Source organism: Trachemys scripta, chromosome 8, assembly GCF_013100865.1.
Source record: "Trachemys scripta elegans isolate TJP31775 chromosome 8, CAS_Tse_1.0, whole genome shotgun sequence".
Classification (NCBI taxonomy): Eukaryota; Metazoa; Chordata; order Testudines; family Emydidae; genus Trachemys; species Trachemys scripta.
Window position 1 is genome coordinate 17,851,752 of NC_048305.1, and position 27,378 is coordinate 17,879,129.

The 27,378-nt window shown below is 43.4% G+C and overlaps 1 protein-coding gene across 3 annotated transcripts in view; it reads right to left on the reverse strand.

Moving 5' to 3' along the window:
* Positions 1-27,378, reverse strand: part of PPP2R2B (protein phosphatase 2 regulatory subunit Bbeta) — a 236,641-nt gene that overhangs the window by 7,742 nt on the left and 201,521 nt on the right. For all 3 annotated transcript variants that reach the window (XM_034780480.1, XM_034780481.1, XM_034780482.1), the window contains 2 exons: positions 19,878-20,055; positions 11,385-11,549 (listed from right to left, as the gene is read on the reverse strand). In XM_034780480.1, coding sequence (XP_034636371.1) covers positions 11,385-11,549; positions 19,878-20,055 — 343 coding nt within the window. The remainder of the gene's footprint in view (positions 1-11,384; positions 11,550-19,877; positions 20,056-27,378) is intronic.

Genomic DNA, 27,378 nt, shown 5'->3' on the forward strand with positions numbered 1-27,378 from the left:
ATGCCCTGAGAAGGGTCCCAGAAAATGGGGGCCTCAAAAGCAGGGAGGACCGTTACTTTCACAGATGTCTCCATCACCTTCCACCATGGGGCACATCCATGCTGAAGAATGAGGAAATGTGCATGTGGGGCAAAGGACGTGTCCAGTCATGGCTACAAAAGAGGCCATAATTTCCAAATGTCTTGATTCAAGTATGGGCCAAAATTCTTTTATGTAAAACAGGTCCCTATGTCTGCAACATTGGGACCCTGTCACTTCTCAGATAGGCTGGAAAACCAGAACTGCAAGAAGCAGGAAAAGATTTAGAGATGGGCCTGAATGAAAATTCTGGAGCCAAAACACCCCATAACACTGGATCTTCGCTGAAATTCAGCCCATCTCCAGTAGGATCCTTTTTGCAAGGCAGCTTCAAACCCACTACTTGGACTGAGGTTTACTCATCAATAAATAAGATCAGCACCAACCAAGGGCTTTTATGCTCTTTTCTCCATTTAAACTTTAATCACAATAAATAACCAATGCTGACTGGAAATGTAGAAGTCTATGAATCGCATTGTTACCAGAGACCACAGGAGGCCTCGCCACTCAGCACAGCCTCACAGTTTCTGATTCCATGCTGCCACAACAATTGGCTTCCTTGGCGATTCCATTGGCAACTACTAATTCAAGCCTGTCCCAGCATATTTGGCGCAATGTCACCCCTCAGTGCAGATGTAACAAGGAGTCCCATTGGAGACAACTGATTTCCATTCAGGTAAAAGATTTCATCACAGCAAGTGAAGACAGAGGAGAGGCAACATCAGGAAACGCTAAACATTTTCTGTGCTGTGAAAAGAAGCCAGGATGGAGCAAGAGGCTGTTTCTTTTAAATAGATAGGGCAGACACAAGGAGGGGGAAGGACTGGAACACACAGGCACAGTGAACACTGTGATGGCAGCAAACGGCATGTTTCTTCCATGATTGTTCGGGGGAAAGGGAGGAGAGTTAGTTAGGAGGGCATGGGAAGGCCAAAGGGCAGGGAGAAGAAGGCAAGAGGGACAGGTGTGGAGTGAAGCTGAGGTGAAAGAGGAGGGAGACGGTTGACCCAAACAGCCGATCATGACGGCACAGAAAGTCCAGACAAAACTGTTTCTCCTCCTCTGGAGATTCTGCACAAGGGGCTAGTTAATTGTTTCCTTTAGGTCTGTTGGCCTATTATTCTGTGCAACAGGAGCTCATTCTGTATTACATAGAGGGATTGGGAAAGGTTCACACCTCAGGAAAGAAATACTGATTGCTCATAGTATAATTCTGAAACAGCGAAGGGTCCCCAATTCATGTTAAAATTCAAGGAAAAGGACGGCTCTTGGCCAGATTTTAAAGGTATTTAAGCACCTAAAAATGCAGGTAGGTGCCTAGTGGGATTTTCGAAAGTGCCTGAGTGCTGACTTACATGCCTTAACACATAAGAAATACACTAGAGTGACAGTGGTTCAATACTGCACTCCCTAACTGCCAGTAGGAGAGGGCTGCTTAAGGCCTGCTCAGCGATCAGCTCAGCTCTCGTTTGAGCTGCATCTACAACACTGCCCTCGTGAAGCCTTGTCTAAATGGGAAATACTGTTGGACGATTCCCTCCTTGGGGAAAATGATTGGGTGAGTCTCTCTCTATGGAGAAATTGTCAGATGCAGCTCTTTATGGGAGTGCACTGCCTCTCCATGGGAAAACTGTTGCCTTGTGTCTCTCCAAAGGAAAATTGTCACCTGCTTTGCTCTGCAGGAAAATTGCCAATTTTGTCCCATTATGGTAGAAATTGTCAATCATGTCTCTATATGAGGGGAAAATATCATTGTCTCTCTGTAGGGCAGAAATATCAGCCTAGGAGAGAGATTAACAAAACTCCATACAATTCCCAATCCTTTAATACACTTCCTAGAAGGCTGAGGCTATACATTGTTCTCACTGTGCCTTTTCTATTTGGCATCCAGCTTTCGCAGTATTTCAGATTCATTAGGATGCCACAGTCCAGCTTTTGTAACACTATCAGCACTGCATAAGACGTATGAGTTATCCACCATGCACAGACCAGTCAAGGAGAGTCTGACTGGAAAAGAAATGCAGACAAAGCACATAATTGCTCGATGAAGTCTGGGTTATCATAGAAACATAGAAGATTAGGGATTGAAGAGACCTCAGGAGGTCATATAGTCCAACCCCCTGCTCAAAGCAGGATCAACCCCGACTAAATCATCCCAGCCAGGACTTTGTCTTATAGGGCCATATAGTCTCCTACATGAGCTACTCACAGTTTCCTTTGCACTCTTTCCTTGAGGGGCTCATGGGTGCCCTGCCACTCATTCACATAGAAATACTGTCCTAGTGCTCCCAGTGACTCCCTGGTGATCCATATGGTACTTGTGGGCCTGTGCGCCAAACCCCCTCTGATTCCTTAGCAGAAGAGACTCTGAAGAGTTTCTCTCCCAAGCCCAAGGATCTTTCATCCTGCTAATGGTAAAACTTCCCTAGGTAAGGAGTTCTTAGAGTAAAGGGAACAGTTCATTTGATCAGTCTGGGGTGCTGATAAGTTTAACTAGTCTACCTCTGTATTAGCCCCTGTGGGAGTGCATGGATGAGATGCTGCTGATTGTAGCAAATAAATCATGAAGAATGGGTAGGACCTTTTTTTGGGAGGGAAGGAGTCATGAAGAGAGGACAGGGTTCAGTCTGTGAAGGCTTTAAGAGCACTAATGCTGGAAACATAAGAGCTGACACACACAGTGAAAAACCCGGGACAAACCCTCAACAGAAAGCCTCATACAAAGAGGGAAATGATAAAAAGCAGACTTTGATCCCTTTGAGTTCCTGGTACTCTAGGGCAAGTGCTTACCAACCACCATGCGTCCCACCAAGTGATCATGAGAGGGGTCTGATCAGAGTTAAAAACATTCATTCCGTGGTGCGCTTGCTATGCCAATGATATTTTAACTCCACCATCAGAGGTATTTAGACAGCTAAACATTTATATAGAGTCTGAGGCCATTAAAAGTGGAAAAGTTAAGAAGGGAGGCCAAGTGGATTTCGCCACCCTTTGCAGCTGTGAACATTTCAGGAGGGATGGAAATGGATGGATATACACGCATGCGCACTCTCTCTCTCTCTCTCTCCATTGAAATAAACTTCCCTCTTCTTCCACTGCCAGTGCAGTAGGCATTCCAGTCACCAGTTGTACTGGATATGGCAAGGAGTTATTCACTCAAATGATTCAGTGACCTCTGCACTACCCTTAGTTTCGAAGTATCCACAGTTTGATAAACTGGTTCAGTCTCTCCTGCTTTCTCCCCACTCTTCACTTCTCTCTCTCTCTTTCTCGTCAACAATTTAAAGTCATACAGCAGAGAGGATGACTAGCAGCATTAAGCAATCTGATAATGGAAAGGATTTTGAGGCAATCAATCTGAATCCTACTTGAATGGACAAATCATATAATATAGTTATTACCCACTGAGTTTTCCAAAGGGCAGTATTGAGAGTGTCCCTTGCTAAACAGCACAGTGGGGTTTAATTGGGAGTTATGTTTAAACACAGGTCTATATTCAGCTGGGTTAGAAACAGCAAGGTTATCCACAAGGGGATGGCTAAAGGTAACCACAGGCTAGCATGCAGGGTGTCATCCTTGCAAGGTCTTCCATTAATGCTCTTGCTACAATGTACAGAACCCATTATAATTAAGGCTAAGATTTAGTCATGGGTATTTGTAGTAAAAGGCATGGACAGGTCACAGGCAGTAAACAAAAATTTACAGCCATGATCAGTCCATGACTTGTACTATATACCCCTGACTAAATCTTGGTCTGGAGGGGGGGCTCTGGTGGCACTGTGGGTTCATTGGGGAGGGGGGAAGCCCAGCGGTGGCCTGGGGATGCAGTTGATGCAGGGGTGGCAGTGCGTAGACCAGGACCGCTGCTGCTGGTGGGGGCGGGGGGAGGGAATGTGGCGCATGACTTGGGACCACCATGGGGGGGGGGGAAAACGCATCCCAGGACCTTCGCTGGTGCTGGAGGGGCGGCGTGCAGCCTGAGACCGCCGCTGCTGCTCAGAGGGAGGGCAGGGGGCATGTCCTGAGACCACCGCTGCTGCTCGCGGGAGGTGAGGGGTGGCGCAGAATCTGTGACTTCCATGACAGACTCGAAGCCTCAATTATAATTTACATGGCAGTAGCACCCTAAATGTGCTAGGTATTGTATACACACACAGGGAGACACAATAAGGTCTTATTTTCCTCTCACACTATTATAACTCCATTGACTTTGGGGGAGTTACTCCTGGCTCACCCCAGTGTAAGGGGCTCCGGCAGTACTGCAGGTGCACTGGGGAGGGGGGCGGCCCAGGGGTGCCACTCGTGCTCTGGGGTGGCCCGGGGACGCTACTGATGCAGGGGGCAGCGGCGAACAGCCCGGGACCACTGCTGATGCTTGGGGGAGGGGTGTGTGTGATGGCACATGGCTTGGGACCACTACTGGTGTGGGGGGGGGGGGCATGGCCCAAGACCTTCGCTGGTGCTGGGGGAGGGGGGCACACACAGCCTGAGACCGCCACTGTTGCTCTGGGGAAGGGCAGGGTGGGTGTGGCCTGAGACCGCTGCTGTTGCTCTCGGGGCGGAGGGGAGGGTGGCGCAGAATCTGTGACTTCCATGACAGACTCACAGCCTTAATTATAATTTACACTGCGGTAGTACCCTATATGTGCTAGACATTGTATACGCACACAGGGAGACACAATGAGGTCTTATTTTCCTCTCACACCATTATAACGCCATTGACTTTGTGGGAGTTACTCCTGGCTCGCCCCAATGTAAGTGTGAGGAAAATCAGGCCGAGTAGAACAGAGGCTGTGAGACCTGGTAGTACTTGCTGCAAACAGCTGGAATCAGGAGGGCCTTGTGTTCTCATATGAATAATCCACTCACTGTTCGGCCTCAGGCAAGTAATCTGAATCTCAGTCAGCTCACCTGTAAAGCTATGGAATATACATGACCTCAGTGAAAACCAGATGTCACAGCAGAGCAGAGCTTTCATGGACAAATAAATTATCCCTCTGCTCCTCCCCTTTCTTCATAAACAAAGTCAAACCTCAGTCAAAGCACAAAATTCATCATAAAGATAATACAGACAGCTTTAACATAATACATAAGGAGACTAGTTCTCCTTTATCCTGGAAAATAAGCTTTAAGTCTGGTCCAGCCCTGAAATAGGTATGCGAGACCCAGGTATGTCCTGGGCACAGAACTAGAAAGCAGGAACTCCTGAATGCTGACCCCAGTTGACCATGGACAAGACACTTAACCTTTCTACCTCACTTTCCTGCTCCGCAAGACAGGCATAACACCACTTACTTCTTTGCCTCACAGGGGGGGAGAGAGAGAGAGAGAGAGAGAGAAGATTAATAAGGTAATTTTGGTAACATACTTGGAGGGAGAAATGCACCAGTGCTAATTACGATTGCATTATGTAGTTAACCAGGACCAAGTGAACCAAATTCATCTGCAACGTAGGGTCACTGAAAGGTGTACAATTTCAGCCACAGCCCTGAGTACAGGGCAGGGCAGGGCCACTTTATCCAAAGGGGAGCTCTCGCTGTAGTACGCGGGATGGGCCACAAGCACACTCCTCCTTTAGTATGGTGCAGTCCCTCCTCCTGGGGATCCCCAACAGCTCTGCTTGGCACTGTGGAGGAGCAGGAGAATTATGGCCTACCCTCCCCCCACTCTTTTTGGAGTGGTTTGCATCTTTAGAGGCTCTATGAGGGAGCTCAGGAGATCAGCAAGATTATGAAGTTGCCTGACCCTTGTGCAGGAGTAAGGAAAAGGTCAGTGCACCCTATTCCTCTTACCCACCTGCACAGACTTGTGGCTCTTGACCTGTCCTGTACAAACATGGCTACAGGTGCAATGCATCACAAATCACATTGCCACCTGCAGTGATGTGCTGCTCAGAGTGAAATAGTTCTGTTTCACCATATGCAGTAACTGTTCCCAGTACAAGCAATGTGGATTTCTTCATTGAGATTTACATTCACGGTTAAAGGAAATGGAGTTTGCTATCTATTCGACATTACCTGGGTTGGGCTCAGACAGCCCTGTGGAAAGGGAAAAGAAGGGCAAGTCCATGGAATGGTGAAAAGCTTCTTTTTTGGCTTTAAGCAGCAATAACAGCACTTCAGTTACCTCCAAGAACCAAGAATGAAAACTTCTTCCAGGTGCTATTTGTAATCCTTGCCACAGCCCTGCACCTGCTCAGCCAGGGTACAGCTCTGTATTAAAGGTGGACCCACAGAGTGGCATCAAATTCTGATGGAGGAGTATCAGCTCAGAACCTAATAAGCCTCAGAGTCTTCCTGAAAACCCAGTCACATGACTCCAGTGTGAAAACAGGTGTAATGAATAAAAAAGCTAAATGAGTGATGGAGTGAGCTGGGGGTGGGCGGAGTTACTTTTGCTTCTTTGATGGAAGCTTGCAAGGGGTTTTTCCATGCGCTGCAGAAGCAGACACTGGCTGCTGAGCTCACAGAGAGGATTTCTTGGGAGCTCTTCAGCTAATTCCATGTTACATAACAAATCTATTTTCTCTTTAACTGAGTGGTATTCTCTCTCCATCCATATTTCCTCCCAAAACGGGGGGGGGGGGGGGGGGGGGGGGGGGAGGGGGAAGGGAAATCTATTTAAATGCTGAGCGTTTCTCTGCTTTTAATACAAATGAACCCTCACTGGCATCTCCACCATCAATTCTGTGTGGTTAAGAGAACAAAGCAAAAATCTCAGAGGTAGTAGGAACGATTGCAAATGTAATGCCAGCTGATGGAATCTTTGGCATTAGCTGGACTGAGATGCAGAGTCAGATGGGGTCAGCTGAAAAGATCATTTCCAACTCCCAATTCCTAATCTTTATAGATGTTTGGAGGTCCGGTTTTAGTTTGGATCCCATGAGAAATGTAGTGAATGATCATGGACTCTTGGTGAAGGCTTTTACTCAGATCTTTATTAATTTGGAGGCTTATAAAACTCAAACAAAAGATTAACGTTACCCAGATCTTCCTGGTGCAGGTCTGTGAAATCTTAAGATCAATTATTGATTAATATAGGGCAGGTGCTTTCTTTCAACTGGGAAGAAAATGTAACCAGAAGCACAAGTTACACTTCTTGTCCTCTTGAAAGGAAATGTTATTGGTGATTAGATTAGGAGAACAAGGACCTTGGATTCCATTTCTACTAACTTCCTGGGTAACCTCGGGCATGTTACTTGACTTCTCTACACATTAGTTTATCCACATACAATATCACTCTGAGGTAGGTAAGTGAGTCTTAATTAATACTGAAATATCCGGAGAGTAGGCTTTATATAAATGTACGGTAGTATTCTCTCCTTCATGCACAAAGGCAACTACAAGCTACCTTGCATGGAAAGAGGTAGTGGCTTAACAGAGCTTTGACTACAAAGAGCAAGTATGCTGTGAAAACAGAAACACATATGTTAAAGCTGACCCTAAGCAGTGTGTTGCACCCAAATACTTATTAAAAGGTTAATAGATATGACTGGATGTACACTGATATGGTCTGCATTTTGATTACACACGGGCAGTTATTAAATATCTCCTTTAGAGAATTCATCTCCAAAACCCAATGTTGCTTTTTCATTTTGAACTTTGATGAACTGTCTCAATTCCGACTCTCACATCTGCTGAGCTGCAATTGACTGAAGACCGATGCCTCTGAAGGATAGAGGAAAATCAATATGAAATGTCAAGGGAGAGGTCAAATTGAACTGGTTTTTGCAGTTGGCTTGTATACGCGCTGAGGACTAAAAGGACATTTCAGCAACTGAACAAAGGGGGATACCAAAGGAGCGTTTCTGCTGCTGAAAAGTCAAGAAACTGAATTTTGTTTGCTTCTTAATTGTATTAGGAATCTCAGGTGGGAGCTGATCCCACAGGATAGTGAGACGATGCAAAGAAACAGTGGCATTTAGGGAAACTGCTGTTCAAAAACTTAAGCCCTCCATATAGAAATACAGTTTTCTTCCCAATCTGCTTTTTTTTAACCTAACAATATGTTGTAGATATGCAGCCATAATCATGCTCTAGCAAGATCAAAAGCATTAGTTTGCACTTTATTTCTCATCACCTCCGGGAGATTAGATCCTGAAATATGCTGAGAAAGTACTGTCTGGATCTAGTTTATTAGGGTTAGGACTCAATGGCACCAAGTATGTGCAATTTGTTCTTGCAATAATATTCTCACATCTTAGATGCTAGAAATCTCCTGAGATTCTTGTAAGATATGGAACTGGAAAATAGGCCCCCCTCAGAACCAGAACTACAGAGACAGATTCAGATCTAGATTTTTCAAAGAGGTTTGAATTCCAACTTATGGCCTGTCTCCAATAACAGTTTTGTTGTGTTTTATTAGTCAATGAAAGCACACGTGAGCTTCTGAGGTCACTAAGAATTACAGTACAATATTAACCTGCTTTACGTTGTCTTCCAATAACAATAAACCACAACACACCTGTTTTTAGATAAATAACCCTTTAAAAGTGTTGCACCCACAGATGTTAGAATAGCCTTTGGGATATGTGAATTCAAAAGGCCTAATATATAAATCCAAGGTGCTCTAAAAGGTGATGAATTCTAATCACCAGCAACTGGGTAGGATATTGGCAGATATTATGATTTGAGCAATAGAATGCACAAATACCCTTGCATATTAAATCTACTGAAAGAAGATATGTGCACTTACAACTTCCAGTCTAGTCCTTCTGAGGATGCTAGGAGAGGATGCTCATCCTTTGAAATATCTCTAAACTTATTAATAAAAGAGATGCTACACCATATCAGCATTATGGGTCTATAGTACATAGTATGTATCTATAATATACGTTTGGAGCGGTGTGAAAACTGCAAAAACATATTTGCAAAAATTCTTGTGGATAAAACACACCGATTTGCTTTGGTAGTCTTCATGACCCCTTATATTTCCATCTCCACAAAACATCCCAGTCAGCAAGTTTTTAATTGTGGAATTATTGGTGGTAAGTGAATACTAGCCAGATATATATTTTATGTCCTTCCACCAGAAATTCTTCCCTGGCCATTTTGAAAAGCCCCTATTGTTTGCACAATAGCAAGATCGACAGATTATAAATGTTTGCAGAGAATAAAATGTAGGGCATCCAATCCAGGAAGAAAAACAACATCATGGGAGTCAGGTGACCAATCATATGAATAACCAACCCTGAATCTATTGTGCTAACTCTTCTCTTAAATGTAAACTCCTTTAGGCAGGGACTGTATTTGCTATATGTTTGTACAGCACCTTGCACAGTAGGGCCCTGTCCCCTAAGACACTACCACAATACAAATAACAACAACAATATGTGTACCGATCCATTTATAAGCAAACTATTCGCTCACACAAACTACTCATTGGACAATAGTTAATAATGAACAAATTCCGAACAGTCTCATAGACTCAGGCCAGAAGGGACCGTCATGACCACCTAGTCTGACCTCTTGCACATCACAGTAACAACTAGTTTGTAAATAAACGGTGAATAGAGAACCAGCATCAATTAGGTGGATACATTATTAGCAATTAATAATTCCACCAGCTCTGCTGAGGTGAAATGTGGCCCCTGAAATCTGATATTAGAGAAAAAGATGGGATATAAGAACATAAGAATGGCCATACTGAGTCAGACCAAAGGTCCATCTAGCCCAGTATCCTGTCTTCCGACAGTGGCCAATGCCAGGTGCTTCAGAGGAATGAATTGAACAGGAAATCATCAAATGATCCATCCCCCGTTGCTCATTCCCAGCTTCTGGCAAACAGAGGCTAGGGACACCATCTTGGCTAATAGTCATTGATGAACCTATCCTCCATTAATTTATCTAGTTCTTTTTTTAACCCTGTTATAGTCTTGGCCTTCAAAACATCCTCTGGCAAAGAGTTCCACAGGTTGACTGTGCGTTGTGTGAAGAAATACTTCCTTTTGTTTGTATAAACTCTCACGTTCCAGGGCATAACCAACCATTAACTTGATGGGAAGGGGGGGGGGAGGGTTAGGAACAAATTTCCCATGTGATAATTAATTTCCCAATTATTCCAAATTGTCCACTACAGGGTTTGTTTTTCTTGTTGTTTTGCACCACCTTCTGAGACAGCATACTGGCCTCATTGGACAAGAGGTCTGAACTAGATCAGGATGAGTAACAGATTTTTGGTTAATTGGCAATTTCAAAAAGTCTAAAAAAATCATTTTGGGTTGGACTAACATTTTGTTTTGATAAAATCAAAATGTTTTGTTTGGATTCTGACCACTTTTAAATGCCACTGAATTTTTAGAAACAAAAACAAAATATAAATAAAAAGTAATTTCAATATGAATTTTTTTAAACTATTTTTTTTGGTACTTTTCCCTAAAAGAAAAATTCAGTGAAATTGTCATCAATTAACAAAACGTTTCAATGTTGCCAAATCTGCGTTTTGTGCTGGAAAAAGATTTGGCCAATTTTTTTTTGTCCAGCTCTCATCTGAACCAGGATAGCAATTTCTATGTTCCCAGATATATGGGATTGATAAACATTGCACCCTAGGGCCTCAATGCAATAAATCTGATGCTGTACTGTCAAAGCAGCACAAATAATTTTTCACGGCCTACCATCTGTTCCCTCACTACTCCCAAAGTCTGCAGTGCTGGGTTTCAGCGAGAGGGCCTTCTTGCTTGCAGAGCTGGCAAAGATACGCATAATGCTGGAGCAAACTAGTGAAGGACTGGAGAAAGATGTGGATTTTGTTCCCTCTGGTTTGGACATTCATTTCATATCAACCACAGCAAAAACAAAGACATCAGTAGTGAGGGAAGTATATGACCTCACCACTTCTCTACAAAGGCCAGAAAGACTCAATGAAATGATCATTCTTCACTTTACCCCATGAAAAGCAGTGTTGGGAAATACCACAGTGAGAAGCGACCTGACTTGAAGCCCGTTTCTGAACATCCAGACTGGAATCTGAATTTTCAAATGGCTCCTAGTTTCATAGCAGGCTGAAACAGACCCCTCAGATGCAAACTCTCCAGAACTTTGGGGAGTTTGAAGGTTGGATCGGAGACTGAATTTTGAGCCTGATTCAAAACCGTTCCATTCGCATTTAACCAAATTTTTTATTTCTTTCATTGGGTTTTTTTGGCTTTTTTAGCTGGCATTTAGTGACCTGACGCCACTGAGCCCTAGGTCTGGTAGAAATGAGATCCTATAATTTCAGAGTTCTCCTTCCTTTATTTACTCTCTCCTCCCCGCCATCACAACACCCCTCTACCCCAACCTTGGTGAAGTGCTGGAAGTACTCACATTTGGAGTGTCTGTCACAAAGGGCAGATGCCCGCATGTCACATAGCCTTATTGTCCCTTTGCTGCTACTGTACACAAAGGTGTTGCAGTGGTGTGGATGGAATTCTGCCGCAGTGATCACCTCCGTTAGCTCCTCCATGTTGGCTGGCTTTATATCTACGATATCTGAAACGGGTAGGTCAAGGAAAAACAAACAGTAGGAGCCAGTGCTGTCAACATGCAGCCCCGGTGGTTATTAATCACTTCTGGCTTTCTTTATTATGCATTGTTTAACTGGGGCACTTTGTTTTTGACAGTGAGTATGAAGACAGGGTTCAAATCTCTGATGTTTTAATCCTGAGTGATAAAGTTCTGCACCAGGAACTCTCAGCAAAGCCTTGTATTCTAGCTCTAGAAGGGATTTTCTGTTCTCTTTCTCTGTATTACTGAATGGCTGTAGTTTCATGTTAGATCATATGTAAATAAGCAGCACTTGGGCGCTATGCTAATATGCACGTTATCATCTGAGGATCTCAGTGGCATCATTATCCATTTTACAGATGGGAAAACTGAGGCTCAGAAGCGAAGTGACTTGCATAAGGCCTCACAGTGAGTGCCAGGTCTACAGTAATCTGTCTACAGCAGTGGTTCTCAACCAGGGGTACGCACACCCCTGGGGGTACACAGAGGTTTTCCGAAGGTACATCAACTCATCTAGATATTTGCCTTTTTACAACAGGCTACATAAAAAGCACTAGTGGAGTCAGTACAAACTAAAATTTCATACAGACAATGACATGTTTATACTGCTCTATATACTATACACTGAAATGCAATTTTTCAGTAATAGTGTGCTGTGACACTTTTGTATTTTTAGGTCTGATTTTGTAAGCAAGTAGTTTTTAAGTGAGGTGAAACTTGGGGGAAACTCAAGACAAATCAGAGTCCTGAAAGGGGTACAGTAATCTGGAAAGGTTGAGAGCACTAATCTACAGTATTGATCTAACCAGTAAAACATATTCCTTCTCTCTAAGCAGATTCAGCCAGGCAAGTAGTACCTTGGCTGCTTTGATCACTACAGTTATTTCCGTATTTCTTTACCACTTGGCAAAAAATTTCTTTTAGCATATGTTTGTTCTGTACTGTATTGTACCACATATTGTACCTGCTCATGGCCTTAGAATTTAAGCTGTTTAGGGCCAGGGCAATATTTGCCCAAAACATTTTAGCACCATGTACCCTTGATGGTGTGTATAAATTACATAACAATAAGGGATCAAGAATACCAGTATATACATTCCCACTCCTCTTACACATATTCAGAATGTAGTGAGATACTGCTTCCCAAAAGCACTGTTCTCATGAGACACGCTGTTACTGGGAATAAAACAGATTGAGAACTAATGTCTGGATTTTCAAAATAGCCTACAGGAGTTAGATGCCCAAATCCCTTTGCATTCAATGCAAGTTAGGCATCTCACTCCTTTCGACTCCTTTAAAAAATCTCAGCTTATGTTAACTGTCTTTAGTGTGAATCTGGCTTTAACTGACATTACTCTTCACTTCTCACCATTCAAATGAGGTCAATGTGAACACGCACACTGAAAGAAACTAATGCACTAAAGAGAAATCCCATCTTTTGTTGCATTATCTATTTACCTAGAGACTGTAGCTGCTTGTAACACACACTGTAGTGCCCTCTTTGTTCAAAAAAACTGCAAGATTCGACTTTGGCAAATTTGTCATGGAGCAGAATAAACAGCTCTTATTACAGTTGCTGGAAAAAGAAAATAACCCCAATTGCTGCAACAATGCAAGAAAAACAAAAAACAATTGCTGTAACAGGAAGATTTTTCATCTCAAGAAGGTTCTGCAAGTTTAGACTCAGTAAAATCCTGGACTAAAATTAAATCATCCTGACATTCAAGTTGAGCTTGAAATATCTGTAGTCAGACACACCAGATGGAGGGAATCAGAAAGGAACCACGTCAATCACAAAGAGCCTCCTAGTGGTACAGATGAGCCTTTGATGATTGTCTCTATCAATCCGGCCCTGACACTGACTTAGTGGTCACTGGTGGCAAGCAGCTTTAGATTTCACAGTCCAATCAAAATACCCAGCATGGGACAATTTACTGACTGTGCAGGGGGAGAGGGGGATTGCACCATTACTTTCATCACCCCAAGGAAAGCAAATTAAGGTCCTGCTGTTAACAGCAATTTCCAGAGAGAGGGAGAGGGGAAAAGAAAAAAAAAAAAAAAAAAAAAAAAAAAAAAATTTTCGACTTCACAGGTCTGTGGGGATTTTTTGAAAACCTGACTGTAAGAAAAGTCCTTTCCTCAGTGCAGCATGGTGGGTGGGAGGGTTTCAAGAGAGGACATTTTTCCCTTTGGAGAAAAAAATGGGTGAATGTAGTGCTCAGAGACAGGAAAGGCCAACAGCACTGGCTATAACCCGGTATATATTAGTCAGGTACTCTGCCATCCATCCTCAGCTCTGCCAATGCACTTCAGTACTAATCAGTAATACTTCTGCTGTTAGACTCTTGGGATGAAGGATGGTTATAAGGTTAAAGTACAAACTAGGGATCAAGAGAAATCTCAGCTCAGCTACAGATTTCCTGTGTTACTATTATTTGCGTTTCAATAGAATGGGGATGTCACCTTCTCTCTCCGTGTCTCAGTCTCCGCCTCTGTGAAATCAGAATACTTTGCTCTTTGTCAACTACTTTTCATGTACAAAGTGCTTTATATGAATGCAAATATTAGTATTTCCACTGTACAGATGGGGCAGCTGAGACAGAGAGAGGCAAACTGACTTGCATGTGGTCATGCTGCAGTTCAGTGGCAGAACTGAAACTATAACACCAGCCAGTGCCCTATACCCTGGACTGCACATACTTAACGTCCTCACTGACTGCAGTGAGGTTAGATTTCTTAATGTTTGTGAAGCACCATGATAGTCCAAGATGAAAAGTGATATAGAAATACATGGTACAGATGCTCCCCGAGTTACGTAAACCCAACGGACGCAAATCCGAGTTTACGGAAAAAGTTCCGTAAGCTAGAAATAGGAGGTTTTATTTATTATTATTTTTTGCGTGTAATGGTCAGAGATACGTTTCCGACTTACGCAAACTTTGAGTTATGCAAGGCGTTCCGGAATGGAATGTTTGCATAAGTCAGGGAGCGTCTGTATTATCATATTTCTAAACCCTCTCGCCGCTTTGCCAACATCCTTCAATTCTGATCTTCAACAACTCTTGCTCCTGCTAAGCAGTGCCTTCGAATCATGTCAAATTGCACAATGGCTTTGTGATGTGCACAAAATCAGAACTGGAATGAGACACACACACCCCCTTCCAAACTCATTTTCACTTATGACTTAAGTAGGATTTGAGCTTAGGTCTCTAGTGGTGAAAAGCTAGCGTGTTAATCCTGTGCATGCTGTTATCTCCAGGGATTTTTAGACCTTATTAAACTGCACTGTACTTCATGGAATGGGACATGGTGCATCACGAAGTCTGCTTTTTTAAACTAACTAAACAATTTCTCTGTTTTTTTAAGAATATACAGTGACTGAGTTTTGAGACTGGCAGTTGTTGGAGCAGCTCCAAAAACAATTGTTATTGAGAGGCTCGCAGCGTTAAAAACTAATTTAAAATGCTGAGGGCCCAATTGAAGTCAATGGGGTTGTGTCAGTAACTGAGAGAAGAGTTTGGCCCTGGAAATCTGCTGGCAAACGAAACTTTGCAGAGTAGTGTAATGGAATGACGGGCCTAGCATACCCAACGAAGATCTCAGATTGCTCCAGATCAAATGGAAAACCCAATACTGGGTTGCCAGAACACATCACAGGGTTTGGGGGCAGGGGTCTGGTTGGGTTGAGCTCCTTGCTCAGGGCGTTCCAACCTGGGGTGTAACTTATGGACTCCTGCAGGGGAGGCATTGGGTCTGGGGATAGCTCTAGGTTGCAACAGGCCATCAAAGTTTACAAATGGATCCTGATCCCAGGAAGGTTGAGAACCACTGCTCTAGGGAGCTAACTTTAGACAAGTAAAAAGCCAACCCCATGAGTTATGTAAAAGATAAAAATAAAAGCAGCTTAAAAGCCAGTTCCAAGACTGTGCAGACTCCACGACAGTAACGCATGATTGCAAACTGAGGAAACAAGGAGATGACAATAGCACTCCATAATCTACTAGTCACCCACTGACATTATTTTCTCACAATAATGACTGTTTGATTAAATGGAAGTTGTTGTGAAAAATTTGCTTTCATTGACATTTGGGTGGAGAGGGAGGTAGAAGAACTGAAATCTGGACATTTTTTGTTTTCCAGTAAAAACCTGAAATATTTTGATGAAAACTAAAACTTTTTGATTTTATTGAGGGGAAAATACAGGGGGAAATAATAATTTCCCAACCAACCCTACAATTTACTAAATTATTATCTTTTCCTTTCTTTAGGAGTAAAACCCCAAAATCTTTATTCACCCAATCCTAAAGTGCTGCTGGTTTGTCTCATCTCACCACGTGACTCCTTGCTGTAACCTGTAAGATTATTCCCACCACATCTCTTCTCTCATGAAACCTCTGCATAGTTTTCCCAGATGGTGATAGAAGTCTTGTTCCAAAGGCAACGGCTTTATCTCCATTTCTTCCTCAGAGTGGATGACCACAGCTAAGCAGGCTATCCTCAGTGTGGGAGGCCTGAGTTTCTGAGGAGTCTTTTGCTTTGGCCAGTGCCTCTCAAGGATGCCTTATAGATGAGGTGCTTTGGGCTTGGAGAGGTGGCCATGAGTATCACTTGCTAGGTGTCCAATGGAGATTTGCTCAATGGTCTGTGAAGCCATGAAAGAACCCACCTCCCTGCCCTAAAGGCCCAAGAAGGAGGAAGGATATTAAAGAAAAACTCTACTCATTTTCCAGAGCTCAAGTATCAGGCATGCCCAGGATATATAGGGCCCACAGCGTCATTTTTACAAAGCCACTTTCTTGACTACAAGTGCCCTTCAAAGATAGGTTTCAAAAGATATCACAGATCTCTGCGCAAAAGACCATATGAAATTAGAGGATGGAGCGTTCACCAGGAAAAAAAAACATTGTGGATGAATAAATGTGGGATCCTTAAGACTGTCTTACCAGCTTTCAATTAACTGCTCTTCTCCACCCTTCTTGGAGTGTCAGCTCCATGACTAAGCACTGCCCCTGGAGCGGACTTCAGAAATCAGGATTTGTAGCATCCAAAGCACTGTGATCAGGAAGAATTCTAGGAAGCCGCTTTCAAGGGATGGGATGGGATGTGATGTGTCACATGCTGCCATGTTGTACTAATGACTCACTGACATCTCAGAAGGACTGCTTCACTTATGAAATGCCAGTTCAGCACAGATCAGTGAATGCAATCCCCCTGGCAGAATGCATGGGAATTCAGCACAGAACAACAAGTCTCCTGCTAACGTGCTGCCCGCAAATTTCCCAGGGAACTTCTTCTGGATGGATCAGAGACCTGTGGGTAGTTAAGAGAATTAACCGATCAACTGCAACAAGAAAGATGGGATAATGGTAGAGAAGAGAGCAAGGCATCCACACTGCCAACCAAACAGCCACCTGCATTATCCAAATTTCTTTGGCTCTTCACAGCTGTGAACAGAAGCAATGATCTCTGGATATGACAACAGTCCATTATCCAAAGGACTAACCTTCCCCTTGCTGGTCTGAACTGCTGCTTCTATGATAGAGCCATAACCCTATAGACTGTGATCCAGTCAGACTTATTAAGCTAAGCAGAATGCCAAGGAGAACTCGGATGGCTGCAAGAATTATTAGTGGTGATACATCAAGGGGCACTCTTTTCTCTTGGTCAGGACTGTACCAATACCCCAGCATGGTGCTAAGGAGCAATTTGCTGCTGGAGATACCTTGTTTGAATGAGATGTACCACTGAGTTCCTGGTGAGTTGTGTCAATTAAAATTCTCCTGGCACTTTAGGAACAGTAGAGTATCAGCACTGGTATCTTGGCTAAATTTGGCTGGGACAACTACATTCTGTCCATCTGAATTCTCTGTAGTTTTGTCTGAATATGGCACTTGGCACTTTCTGTTCTAAACCATAATATACAGTTGCCACAAGCAGTTCAAACACAAGCACTTTCCACCCCAGAGTGGCTGAATTTCAGTGATTGCCAAAATGATCCCCAGCTGGTAAAGTTTGCTGTGTGCTTTGGGGATTTATCGGTGGAAAGCACTATACAAGTATCAGTGATTATCATCATCCCTGTTGTTATTATTTCTGATGTGGCTGTTATAGGGGTGACTGGCACGGTCTCATTTGTATGTCTGCAACTGGCAACCTGTCACACACTACAGTTTATAATGAAAACTACACTATTAATATTTCCTCTCCTTATTTCCCCCAAGGCATCTGTCTTCTAAATCACCTAAGGAAACTCCCCTCCCCCACTTACACCCTGCAGGCAAAATTCAACATGTCACCCAAACTGGAAAGCAGCAGCTTGTAATGATGCCCAGCTGAGCGGTGTTCAATCTTATGGCTCTTGGAATCAGACAAAACAGCATAGTGGTTAAAAAAAAAAAAAAAAAAAAAAAAAAAAGAGAGAGAGATTGAGACCTTCTCAGTGCCAGCTGCTATGGTAACATTTTGCAGCAAGAGCAACAGAAATAAAAAGAAAAAGGAGGTCTTGGCACTTACATTTACACACTGTCCAGACTGACACACACGAATTATAACCATAACCCGGCACCAATAATAGCTGGTATTTAGGTAGCACCTTTTATCTGAGGAGCTCAGAGCACTTTACAGACATTGAAAACCAATAACGGCCTCCCAACACTTAGGGCAGGGCTATTCTTAACAAGCTGCAGCGGCACAGCTGTAGTGCTTCACTGAAGATGGCACTACACCCACGGAAGAACTTCTTCTGTCAGCCTAGTTGATCCACCTCTGCAAGAGGCAGTGGCTAAGTTGACAGAAGAGGCCCTCCCATCACCACAGCACTATCTACACCAGATGTTAGGTCAGTATAACTCTTTCATTCAGGGGTGCGCATTTTTCATACCTAGAAGCAACATAGGTATACCAACGTAAGTTTGTAGTGTAGACCTGGCCTGAGTAAACTCTGCACCCACCCACATATGTGGGACCAGATGGGTGTATCAATAAAGAAGCTGCATTATCTTCTCTTACCACTAGAACTGATGCATACTAGCACAGGTCACCGAGTGAGAGAAGCTGGCACTACTGCTTTCCTGCCAGTAGATAAAGCTGTCAACCCTCTCTGAGCAGTGGGCATTGTCCAGGGTTCTCTGCTTGGTGTCCCTTTCTGGATCCCTTGCTTTGACCCTGTGACCTGGACCCCCGTCCCTGCTTTTCATTTGTTTTCCCTTGTGATCTGATGACGCCTGGGTTGTGGCTCTGACCTCACCTGAGGGGTGGGCCTTCCATTGCTTTGGTGAGCTCCCCTCTCTCCTCTCCCCCACATATCAGATAGTTATCAGATAGGCCACCCCTTTTTACTCTGGGGCTCTCTGCTCAGTGTTCAGCATTTCTGTCCCCGCTCCTGGCCTTACCCCTTTGTTTACTTTCTCCCCCTTAATTGTCCTCTGTATCTTTGTGGCCCCTTCCCTCTCCCCATGAGGGAAATGCCATTGTACTTTCAGGGTCCCCTACAGAGGTCAAGTAGGTTCACCCTTTTCACCAGTACTAAATTCACATCAGAAAAACAACAGCAGCTGCTTTCATGTCACGTCTAAGCCAGAGAACCAGACTGACCCTACACTAGTGTGAAATACAGACAAACCTTGAAGGCACATATTGTAGAGGGCCAAGCCTGGAGGTCCTCGCTCAGTTTATACGTGGATAGAATTCCCACAGAAGCAAGGAACGAGGCTGCCTTTGGAATTCTCTCTCCTTGGAGGAGTCTCAGAATACAAGTCTAGCAACGTTCGTGATACGTTGCAAGATATGTGTATTCCATTTAACTGTTCATGAACAGTTTGTTGTGTTCCTGCTTTACACTTTAATCTCTGTATGAAAAAAAACCTACTGACATAGGGTAACTGAATGGGGTAATCTGCAGTAATAAAAACAGAATTAAAATTATTATTATTAACATCCGGTTGTAAAGCAAATCAGAATGGGCTAAATCCTGAAGACCTCATTCAGTTCTTATTCAATCCTTCCTTAGGCAAAACTTCCATGGGCTTCATTGGAAATTTTGCCTGAATAAGGAATGAATAAAACCTGCATAAGGAACTCAGCATCTGACTGACTGTGTATACACAATCATGCACAAATAACAAGATATTTGTCTAATGGTTAAAGAGAAAACCTAATTCAAATATAAGAAGGATTTGTAGACAATGAAAAAGAAATCCTCCAAAAGATGTAAACTCAAGGTTCAGATGAGCTCATTCTTCTAACGTCTGGGTTCTACGAGAACCTCTCCTGATTGGACAATAACTCCAGCCGGATTTATGAATCAAAGGATACTAAAACTTTGATTGGTTATTTCAAAGTTCCATAAGTTTATCCTCAGGTCGTCAGCTGACATGTAGGTTTCATAGTCACTGTTTACAGATATGGAGTTGATGTGATATGTGTGCGCATTGGCAAATACTCTTCGGGGTGTGGCCTCCACCATTAGATCCATGGGCCTTAGTACAGGGACCTGGCAATAGAAGGAACAAAAGCAAGGCGTTAGGAGAACAAAATAGTTTCAGCATTAAAAGCGATCTCATTGCAACTTCCAGATCAGTACACTCAGCTAATATTCAAACAATCTCACCTACAGCTGAGTTAATCCAGGGCACCGTACATTTTACGGGGAGACCGGATTGTTCAGTGACATGAATTAGTTTTTGCCTCTAGGCTGATTTTTGCCTCTAGAAATGAATCTGATCTAGATCAGGGCTGTCTGATAGTTCCCATCTGATGATTGTTTGGTGGTCTCAGTCCAGTTCTTAGTGGACAATTGTGTGCATCACATAAACCACCAATTCAACAGGCACTAACTGGCACTCTTGTGTTATCTTTAGTCCCCATGGATTTAATCCTGCCCTTTTCACGAACACAAATTCATTTAAGCCCCTCGTCCCTCACAATTTTATACATTAATATATGCATTAATATATGCAATAGAAAGACTGAACAGTAGGAAAAACAGATGTAGAAATCCCTTATATTTGGAGGCAAGGTATTGTTAGGTTTGGGCACAGCACTGGAAGTCAGGTACCCTTGAGTTCTAATCCCCACTCTGGCAATGATTCCCTCTTTGGCCTTAGTCAAGTTATTTAACCTTTCTGCCTCAGTTTCCCCATTTGAAAAATTGAGATATTAATACTTATTAATTAACAGGGTCATTGTGATGATTAATTAATGTTTTGAACACCAAAGGTCTAGCATAACTGCTAAGTGTTTTTTTTTTTTTTTTTTAAGAAAATTGTATCTACATACAGTACTTGGAACAGCACATTAAGGCTCCAATCCTGCTATCAAATCCACATGGATGGACTCCTGCCCTGCAGTTCTGTACTGGCACAGGGGCCCATCTGCACAGACGTGTTTGCAGGCTCAGAGCTCCCAATATTAACATTTTCTTCCAAACTACTGCTAGGATTGCTGCTAAAGCCAAGCGCTTATTCTTATTGCAAAATGCAAATACACAGAAAGGCAAAAAATAAAGAAAGTCACTGTATATATTTTTGTTATTGGTTGACTAAACCTTCCCTTCCTCCAATCAGCAATTCCTTTATTCTTTGTTATTAAAATTTAATATTTTTTATTAAAGGAAACCCATGTCAGCATAGATTCCTGCCCCTCTCCCCACTCTATGGTAAAATAATGGAATTGGGAGATGGGAAGAAAGAGGAAAATAGAAAGAACATTGGAGCAGATGGGGAAAAAAAACTAACTGATCTACTTTTCCTTATATGTTTATTAACCATAACCCACATAAGCCATGAATGGATGAATAGATACAGTCAAAAACTGTGTACGCAAAGAAGTACATAAGTAATATATTTAGACATAACACTCTTAAGGCAACTTAATACAATAGAAAGGTGTCAGTCTAGGCTTCCTTTTGCCAATAACCCATTCCCTCAAGCTACTTCATTACTGTGTGTATTATCTGTATGCTGCCCAAAGAGATTTCCCATGGCTGCTGAGGTGGGGATAGGGGTATGACAGCCAGGATCAAGTGACACTAGAACATAGGAACTGCCAGCTCAGAGCCTGAGCTTAATGTGATGAGCCTGCTTTCTAATTCAGCCTGACATATTCAATGATGCATCATTTGCTGTTGAAGGACTTTGCTCAGCCATCTGGGGACATAGTCTAGCATTTTGCCCAGAGACTGCAGGAAGCAGGCTGTCATTCAGACTGTCAGAATCATGATGGTTTGCAAAGGTACAGAGTTCAACTGTTACACCAGACTCTGGAAACAAAAGTAAATAAATAAATAAAAGGCTTTGGCATAAGATTTCACTCAACCCAACACTGATATGCAGTACAGCCACGTCTCGACTGTCATGCCACTCGCCCAAGCCACACACGTGTTCCTATCCCCAAGCCTGCAGTAATCACTGCAATACCAGCATTGGTAGGTATAGGTCTATTTTATATCGCAGCTTTTTGCAAAGAAATCAGTTTTCTTGCACCCCGAGAGTGAAGTTAACAGTATCCTCAGGTAATGAACATCTCAGTTTTCTAGTACAGAGCCAAATTCAGTTTTTACTCAGGGTATGTCTACACTAAAAATACCCGTAAGTCGACCTATATTACAGCCACTGCAGTACTTACTGTGGTGGTGCACGTCCACACTACCCTCCTTGGGTTGGTGATGCGTGTCTTCATCAGGAGCGCTTCCACTGACCTAAGAGGGGCAGTGTGGGGAGCTGAGAGCCTGTTCTCTCAGCTCTGCTGGTAGCTCCCTGCTGGGAGCCTGGCTGCCTCACAGGCTCCTGGGAAGCTGCTCCCCACCCCTCAGCTCCCCATTCCCCAGTGGGAGCAGGGGCAGAGGGGGGCAGAGGGAGACCCCCCCAGGGCTTCTCGCCTCCCTATTTCCTGCTGGGAGTGGGGGGGAAAGCGGCCTGGGGCTTCTTGACACTGGGGAGCGGGTTCCAGCCATCTGGGCTCCTTGCCCTGGCTCCCAGTTGGGAGTGGAGTCCAGCCACCTGGCTCCCAGTCACCTGGCTCCCAGCCAGGAGCAGGGTCCAGCCGCCCGGGCTCCTTGCCCCGACTGCCAGCTAGGAGTCCAGCTGCACAGCTCTCCAGGGGCACAGGCTCTAACTACCTGGCTTTCTTGTCAATTTCACGTCTCTGCTGGAGCCGTGAAATTAACAAGAGCGCTAACAACTGATGCAAGTAATAGTGTCTACACAGACACTGCATCGCCTCAACTACACCAACACAAGCCCTACGCCTCTCGTGGAGGTGGAGATACGTTGTCAGTGTGGTAGGGCACTTACATCTTCAGGAGTAAGGTTGACTAACATAATTAGGTCAATGTAAGCTGCCTCATGTCGACCTAACTATGTAGTGTAGACCTTCAGCAGGCTGTTGTTAAGGTCGTGGTGTACCGTAGTGACTATTACATTTTGTGTAAGGGATACAAGGTCTGACAGACAGGACGAAGGCAGTTTTTTCAGCTGTTACAACTGCAAGAATCTGCATCTGATCAGGCAAAGGTGTAACTGCCCATGCACACGTCATTCGAACACACAGTTACTTGGCTTGTAGGTGCAATTGTAAGCTTCTGGTTGAGGTGAACCAGCACTGGAACCTTGAATCTGATCCTCTTCCAAATCTGGTGTAGGATTTGGCTCCCTGAACTCGAGCCCACCCATAAGATTTTGGTTTGCAGAAAGAGCTAAACCCCATTCAGGATGTTGATGGAGAACAGCTGGCAAGCTTCGTGAGCTGAATGATCTGAAACTGAACCTAACCCTGATTCGATCTCAAATCTACTTCCCAGCCTGGTCCTAATCTGGAGCTGGATCCAAACACGTTCTCCCTGGCTACGTCTAGTTTTTGGAGGCAAAGAAGGTACACGTGCATATTTCAGGGTACTTAGTTGTGTCTGCCATTGAAAATCTCGCCCATAGTTTTTGGCTCACTGAGCCAGGGCTTTAGCTGGCATAGGGGAGTTCCCAGTGGACAATGAGGCTGCATAGCTTCCGTCCCCACAGCTACTGGCATAGGTAGTATGTCAACTGTGGGAGGGAAATGGCTGGAGTTTATTGCACTCCTGCTATCCCCAAATGGAATATGGGGCATATGGGACTGTTGCCAGCTGGCACGTTATAATGGCCCCCAGGCTATTCTACTCTGGGATGATGCAGAGAATCAGGGAATTGTAACTGGTTGTTGGTTCTCAACCTCTCCTTTTATACTCTCCTGGGCTACTCTAGGTTAATACATTTGGGGGAAGGGAGCCACCCTTTGCATACCGCTCCTTTAGGTGCAGACTCAGCTGAAGTGCTATTCTGCTCTCCTTGGGGTTCCCACAACCCGAGAATGGAGCTACCAGATCTACGCTCTCCTCCCTCCTCTGCAATGCAGCATGCAAGCAAAGGAAGTGGTGTTCTTGGGGTACCAGAAGCAGCAGTGGGAGGTAATGGCTATACTGCTTCTTCATAGCAACAGAGCTGATTCAAGTGCTTCAGCTAAAAATATCACACAGGGCATGGATGTGGGAATGGACTTTAAATTTAGAATCAAATCCACATTTTCTTCTTAATACACTGTCCTTAAGGGCCACTGGTTTGACATCAGTGCTCTAGATGGTGGTACTTAGAAGGCAGTGAGAGAGAGAGCCTCCTCAGAAGAGCAACACAAGCATTCATTATAGCTTATGAACATTTACATATTTTGCACAAATGACAAAGAAAAGAAATATGTGCAAGTGTGCATGTATCAACAGCAAACTGTCCTATCTTCTCAACTGGAATGCTCAGAATGTCAGTACTGCAACCCCTAGACTTGGAATTTGCATCCGAAGACATTTTGCACAATGAAATGGTGAATTTTCTCTTTCCATCATCATTTGTGTTCAAATATTTATTTGAAAATAAAGTCTGTATGCCCTTTGTTATCAATGGAGATAAAGCAAAGAAAAGGGATTCTTGGATTTTTCAAAAGTGGAAGTGGGCTGTTTGTTTTAGCGAGGAAGCAGGTGCAGAATCGAAGTCATTTGATTTGGGGAGTCCTAGGAAAAATAATAGCAAACCACTAACCAAAGAATCACAGATGGAAAAGATCTTCTGTCTAGTCCACCCCAGGGCTGATGCAGGTTTGTTCTCAGCTATATATTTTCTAATACGCTGTCTAGTCAAGGTTTCAAAGGTTTCAAGCAATACAGCTTCCAACAGTCCCCTTGGGAGACTACTCTACAGTCTAACAGACCTCCTCATTACAATTCTGTTTAACATACAACAAATGGAGAAAAATGATGGTCTAACTTAACAACACTGCAAACTACTCTGCATTCTACAAAGGTCTGCTACGCTGCATCACATATTGAAAAAGAGCACCAGAGTTACCAGAAATTAATGCATGAGGCAATGAATTTGCTCAGAATTGCAGCACTTAGCAAGTGTTAAATGAAACTCGCTAATAAAATGACAGGTCACTTGGTAGCAATTAAAACTTTCGTTTTTTTAAGCATACAGCCTTCCTGTTGGTTGGTTTAAGAAGAGCCTAACTCTTACTAGTATTGTCATGACAATCTTGAACAATATAGAAAACTCCTAAATGCATTCCTTATTCAATTACTGAACTAACCCGAAGGGCAATATCTGGTATTATATATACCCATTATTAAAGGGTAATTCAGTGTAACAAACCGAATCAAGTACATACAAAGGCTGTCACATAAAATAAACCAGTAACAAATTAAATTACTTTTTGTTTTTAGAAGGGAGAATGCCAGTCCTTTTTCATTTAAAAAAAATATGTCTTAATTTTCCTTTTGGATTTTAGAGAAAGGACCCCCCCAGCACACGGAGCTGATCAGACTCATTTGATACCCACACCACATTCAATCTTTTTCTCCTTGTCTAAAGAAGGCTTCTCCTTTCCTGAGTTAATGAAGCACTAATCCTCTCTTGAGCTGTAAAATTCGTTTTCTCCATGGTTCAGTGGCGGATGTGGTTCAAAAAGCAAGGGAGACAGCCTGCCTTGGCCCCTTCTCACACATCAGAATTGCATTTCTTTCTTCCAGATTCAGTCTACTATCAAAAAGATCACAGCGGAGTTAATCCGATCAGCGTAATTGTCATTGTTTTGTTAGTTCCTTCCTTGGTTCTCATCAGGTTTCTCCTGTTTTGCATAGGTGGTATAATGACGTGCACATTCTACTCCACTCTTGGAGAAAGGCATTGTTTTTCCTGTCTTTTGTGAGGGTGGACATAGCGCGACTGGAATCGCTTCCATGAGTAACTTCGTATCTCTCACTCTCCTCCCCTGCAGCGTTGCCAAATTTTGAGTCAATAATTGGTCATCATGATCTTAAATCTCCAGTTTCAGGAGTCACATGAATACATGAAAGTTCAAAAACCAAAATGCCTACATGTTGGCATGAAATATCTCAGAATTCTTAAGTCAATCACATGATCAGAGAACAGGTGTAATTGACAATACTGTGACCAAGGCCCAGGAGGAGAGGCACCAAACATTTATCCATGGAAGAAACTTAAAATGCTGCAGGATTTCTTTTTCCGGGTAAACATCTCTCTTTCTGTAACTTCCATAACAGAATTCTTTATCTTAACCATAAAAATAAGCACATATCCAAATTATGTGGAACACAGGGATTTTGGGGTTAGAATGAGTAAGGGTGTGAACTCTGCACTGGCACAAAAAGAGTTCTGGGACCCTGAAAGAGCGAGTAACCCCACTGACTGCACCTGGGAAGGGGGTGGCCAGGTGAAGGGGTGGACTCAAAAAGAGGAGAGAGCAGCTCAGTGGAGAGGAAGAGACCTGTGGGGTGGTGAGAGATGACAGCCTGCCTGAAACCCTGGGAAGGTAAAGAACTGTGGGTTGTAAGTGCTTTGGAGGATAGGATTAAGATTCAAAATGATCAAGATAAACTAGAGAAATGGTCTGAAGTAAATAGGATGAAATTCAATAAGGACAAATGCAAAGTACTCCACTTGGGAAGGAACAATCAGTTGCACACATACAAAATGGGAAATAACTGCCTAGGAAGGAGTACTGAGGAAAGGGATCTGGGGGTCATAGTCTACTAAATATGAGTCAACTGTGTAACACTGTTGTAAAAAAAGCAAACATCATGCTGGGATGTTTTAGCAGGAGTGTTGTAAGCAAGACACGAGAAGTAATTCTTCCGCTTTACTCTGCTCTGGTTAGGCCTCAGCTGGAGTATTCTGTCCAGTTCTGGGTGCCACTTTTCAGGAAAGATGTGGACAAATTGGAGAAAGTCCGGAGAAGAGCAACAAAAATGACTAAAGTTCTAGAAAACATGACCTAGGAGGGAAGATTGAAAAAATTGGATTTGTTTAATCTGGAAGGGACATGATAACAGTTTTCAAGTACATAAAAGGTTGTTACAAGGAGGAGGGAGAAAAATTGTTCTCGTTAACCTTTGAGGATAGGATAAGAAGCAATGGGCTTAAATTGCAGCAAGGGAGGTTTCGGTTGGACATTAGGAAAAACTTCTGAACTGTCAGGGTGGTTAAGCACTGGAATAATTGCCTAGTGAGGCTGTGGAATCTCTATCACTGGAGATTTTTAAGAGCAGGTTAGACAAACACCTGTCAGGGATGGTCTAGATAATACTCAGTCCTGCCATGAGTGCAGGGGACTGGACTAGATGATCTCTTGAGGTCCCTTCCAGTTCTACGATTCTATGATTCCCCATGCCTTGCTCTATCTCCCCATAAAGTAATTTCAGTACCCACTAGCCAGGGTAGTCTGCCTTGTTTCTTAAATGCATTTGGTGCTGGGCAACACTTTTCTTTAATTGGGAAGT